At 42.8% G+C, this 5067-nt stretch overlaps 1 protein-coding gene across 1 annotated transcript in view; it reads left to right on the plus strand.

Moving 5' to 3' along the window:
* The first annotated feature begins 2779 nt into the window (after positions 1-2779).
* The window catches only part of ube2g2 (ubiquitin-conjugating enzyme E2G 2 (UBC7 homolog, yeast)), a 9359-nt gene continuing 7071 nt past the window's right edge, over positions 2780-5067 (plus strand). Inside the window, exons 1-2 of the mRNA XM_008304866.1 lie at positions 2780-2922; positions 3714-3749. Of these exons, the coding sequence (XP_008303088.1) occupies positions 2880-2922; positions 3714-3749 (79 nt within the window). The 5' untranslated portion in view covers positions 2780-2879. The remainder of the gene's footprint in view (positions 2923-3713; positions 3750-5067) is intronic.

Here is a 5067-nt window from a genome sequence, read left to right on the forward strand (position 1 = left end):
CCGCGAGCAGCAAACTACACACTGAACATTTAAAGTTCTGCTGAGGTTTGAATCGTGCAGTAAAGCAGCTGCTTACAGTAAATTCTACGATTTGATCACAGTATTTCCTCCCTGCTGCACATGTTGGTCGGGCCACTGTTGAGAGGACACCTGAGCCTTCATTAGCTCCGCCCATCAGGACTGAGATTGGTTTAAAGAAATACGGACAAGCAGGATCATCTGTGTGAAACACGGTGAACACGACGCCGTTTGAAGACAGCGAAGCACTTTTGAACCATCAGAAAAACATTTGTGCAGATTAATCGACTCCATTCATCTGCGGAGGTTTGAAACTCTGATGGTCTCAGAACATTAGACACAGCAGAGACCGGTCCGTTAGCTGCAGCAGTAACCATCACCTTAAGTAGAAGTTTGCAGCTTTGAATCACTTGAAAAACGACAAAAGAAACTGATGATAGCGCACAGCTAGTAAACGCGGGCTGATTAGCGGCAGAGGTTTGGGCTGCGAGGACACAACAACCAACATTCGGAGCTGAAACGTCACATCCTTCATTGAACGGTTTGAAATGTCAGAATATAGTCTTCAGACAACGTGTGCCAGTGGTAGCTAACGTCATGTTGAATCCTATTTATTGGTCGTGTTACTGTGAAACGTGCAGTGATGTCAGACTCCAACCACACCTGTAGCGACAGACTCACCTCAGAGGGATTGTGGGTAATGCGGTCCCTCAGACTCAGCCTCGTGCCTTCTGTGATGCAGCTCTGTGAATATGCGGCTCAGATGCTCTGAAGATACCTGAAAAGCAGCTCGTCTGTTCAGCTGAGAAAATCTTTTCTTCTGTTTGAGCACTTTTCTTTCTTTTTCGTTGTAGCTTCGACTTCGACCGCAGTTCCACACAGAATCTGAACATCACTGCCTTAAAGCAACTTTCAACATTTAGTGTCACACTGAGGGACGACCTGAAGCAGACGACCACAAACACACAGAAAACTCACTCCGTCGTGGAGTTTGTAGCTCCAACGTCCGGCTCTGTCAGTTAGCCGACATCGTCCGATTAAATAATCTGAATGAAGATATCTGAAAGTAACGAGATCTGATGTTACAAGAGGTTTGTCTTTTATTTATATATTTGTGCCTTAAAATTAAGAAATTGTGTCTTAAATGAAATGTTAACAGTTTCATTCAATGCAGATTTTTATTGTACAAACATGAGATCAGATTTCATCGTGAAGAAGTTCAGTGGGTTTAAATGAAACACGGAGTTCGGTTTGTGTGTGAAACACGTCAGGACGTTAAAGGAAAACCGGTTCTGATTCCAACAACACAGAATGCAAAGAAAACGATGTAAACATTAAGGTCACATTAAATCTCACAGAGAGCCTTCAGCACGGTTGTGAATTAGTTCTGAGGAACACAGTCGGGGCTTTGGTCAGTTTAATCCTCCCTCAGTGTGTCCACATCCAGATGTGTGGCGGGTCGAAGTCCAGCGTTTGGTTTTCACATTCCAGCTGTGTGTTTGTGCTGAACTGATGTTATTTAAAGGGCTGAAACCAAAGACGCCTTTTAGACTCACCGTGTGTTTGTGTGATCGATGTTTCTGGCCTGAACGTTTTATTTTTGACTTATTTAATGCACAGATTCAGTATTCTATTATTATTATCCTGTTCATGTTGTTCACAGGTATAGACCTCCATAGCAAGCAGCTCACTGGTGTGTTCTATTACATGTATGTAGATTATGTTTCTGTCGTTTTATATATCAGTTTGATGAACTGCAGACTCCACATACGAGACACACAACTGTAGTTACACACAAAACTAATAAATTTATACCACAAAACAGCTGCAGTGTGTCTGTGTGAGTCTGTGTGTGACATGACTGCAACAAACATCTACACTGTTGTAGCAACACGTCGTCAGAGCTGCAGTAACGTATTGATTAGTTTCACTTGATCAGTTTCAGTATGTTTAATAAAAACTCTAAGTTCTGTGGCTGGAGCTTCTTCAGGGAATCTTTTCTGGTTTCTTTCCTCTGCGACAGTAAACTGAACATCTTTGGCCTGAACAACACGTTTGAGGAAACTTTTATGGATCAAACAGCTGATCAGTAAACTGCTGAGCTGATGGTGGGAATAACTGCAGATCAAATTGTTTTAAGTGTGAATGATCCACGATCATATGTTTGTTCTGTATGTAGTTCATCAGATCAGTCTGCAGCAGAACCAGACCTGAGCTTGAATGTAAATGATGGCGTTCCACAGGGTTCTGTGTGAGAACCATCCTGCACGAATCAAGGTCTGTTTGTATGCAGGGCAGCCTGTGATTTATGTTCTCCTCCTGCAGCAGAACCTGTTATTCACTCCAGATGATCAGCCATGGAGCGTCCTTCTGCTGGTTTATATTGATCTTATTATTTAAACCGACTGAACCAAGCTGCTGCTGGAGCTGAAGGTTGAGCAGAGAAAGAAAAGAGGAGCCAGAACTGATCCCTGAGGTACTCTAGTGTTTGAGAATGAACACAGGAGGGTTCTGATAATCAGATCAGCAGATCTGAGGTCAAACAAACTCAACATGATGAAATCAGCAGCGAGAGGTTCTGTAAGAAGGAAGTTTCTGTTGAAACTATAAAACTCGGATCTGATCCAGTTCTGATTTTGTCAAGTTAACCGGCTTCTGTTCGTTCAATCAATCAATCAATCAATCAATCAACCAACCAACCGGCCATGTTCCGCCAGTCCGCAGGAGGCGCTCTTCGTTTTGACGCTCATTCGAACAGACCGGGGACGTCCTCTGCGCATGCTCAGCAGCGGTCGGTACGGATTGACCGTGATCCTCGGAGCCGCTTGTTGTTGTTGTTTTCTCGGTCTCCGGTTGGAACGATGGCCGGCACCGCTCTGAAGAGACTCATGGCCGAGTACAAACGTGAGTGACCCGACTGGAGCCTCCAAGCTCCGGCTGCAGCCCCCGGGACAGCCGAACCAGGGCTAAGCTAACGGCTCCGCTGCTGCACCGAACTCCGTTACAGAAGCCGCCGGTTGAAGGTTTTCTCTGCTCACCGGAGAGCAGCGGATTACCGACAACACACCGACATTTGTGATGAATTTAAGGACGGTGGCTTTTATTCGGCGTGACTTTTCTTCACTTGCAGTTAATCACAGCACCGACAGAAGACGTTTTATATTCAGTAGTGCAGCTCGGCAGCGCGTCCACCGTGATCTCAATGATGTAACTTTAACAGGCGACCTGGTCCACACACACCAGTAATACAGGTGTTTATTTGGACAGAAATATAGATTAGACACCATAGATACGTCAGGAATCTGTGGTGCTACACAGAAACGATGCCAGCTGGCTGCTACTCTGTAAAAATTACGATTTAGATCCAATTTTTTAAAACAGTTTTTAAACGGAGATTTTTGCACAGGAAGCTAACTGCTGTTAGCTAGCAGTCTGGACATTAGCCTGTTAGTTAGTTAGTTAGTTAGTTAGTTAGTTAGTTAGTTGACTAACTAACTAACCTGAGCTGCACCGATCAATCGATCAGCTGATCAGAAGATTGACAGGTTGCTTTGTAACATGTTGACTCTTGTAGTGAGTGATGATAAAACGCAGGTTTTTATTAGTGATTGATTGATTATTGATCCAGTAAACTGATAATGTGATCACATCCTCCTGAGCTGTGTATTGATGAGCGTGTGGTGTTTGTGTTGCAGAGCTCACTCTGAACCCACCTGAAGGCATCGTGGCAGGTGAGACTCACCTGTTCAGTCATTCATCTACAGTTCAGTTCATCAGCAGCCACACTGGCCGTCCATCAGTCAGCCTGAGTCCTTCTGAGTGTCACTAACATGAACAGACGCTTTGTCTTAAGTGATGACATCTGTCTTTAGAAGTGTTTTTGCCTGTATTATCTCCAGTAGAGGCAGACAGGAAGTGGAGAAGAACAGGTAGAGACCTGCAGCCTGTTCATGGGACGCTGTCTGATCCGGCTGAGCTGCCGGGACGACGTCCTCATCATTTAAATACAATCATAACTATGACATCACATCTCATGATTACAGATTATGTGACAGATAACATCTCTGATCGTTTTTAGATCTTTTATTCTTCTATTTAAATCTTTTTACAAGATAAAAATATCTGGACATGATCTGTGGGAAGTTATAAATCTGATATAGTGCGTCTACAGATCTTTTCATGGTGTAATAATAAAGTAGGAATCGAGTAGTTTTAGACCTTTCATATAACAAACTGGATGTTAAAGTGACGACATGGTATCTTGTTAATGAAATATAGATCCTGCACTCTTCAGACAGCCTCTCATATTTAGACTTTGAGGATTATTACAGATTGTTGTCTTACAGGATTATCTTACAGCATTTCCACTGGGGGATCAATGAAGTATTTCTGTTTTGTTTTATTAGGTGAAACATGCTAATCTGGTTATTTTGAGATCGTTTTTCCAGAATTACAAGATCAACTTAAAACTATGATATCTGTACTTTTTGAATCTGAGACCATGATTAGTCATAAATGCAGATCTTCATTATGACTTTAATGTCTTGTAGTTTGACCTGATATTGCTCATCAATTCATCCAGGAAATAATCAGCAGCTTTAAAGTGTTTCTCACGTGAATCAGATCAGATCAGAGTTCTGAACTATGATGAGAGATCAATGTGTCAGCAGGTGTGTTGGCCTAAAGTCAGAGTTTACAGTGTCATGAAAGTCCCTCTCTTTTAACCAGATAGGTCTCCATGGTAACTGATGCTGTGGAGCTAGGTCTCCATGGCAACTGATGCTGTGAAACCTACATGTGTTCAGCTGCTGATGCAGAAATCACATCAGCATGTTTCTATGTTTGGTCCATTTGTTCTGCTGGTCCTGCAGCTGATAGATCACTGATCAGAACATTGATTATCTATTGGTATTTATTACAGAGAACATCCAATCAGGGACATTGATTCACTTTGATTTGTCGTTATTAAAGTGATTTCCTGCCTCATGGGACAGAGTCAGACCTGAATGAGCTTCAGCACGACATCAGGGTTAAATATGTGAGGTTTAA

This window comes from Stegastes partitus, unplaced genomic scaffold, assembly GCF_000690725.1.
Source record: "Stegastes partitus isolate 25-593 unplaced genomic scaffold, Stegastes_partitus-1.0.2 Scaffold2340, whole genome shotgun sequence".
In the NCBI taxonomy this organism is placed as follows: Eukaryota; Metazoa; Chordata; class Actinopteri; family Pomacentridae; genus Stegastes; species Stegastes partitus.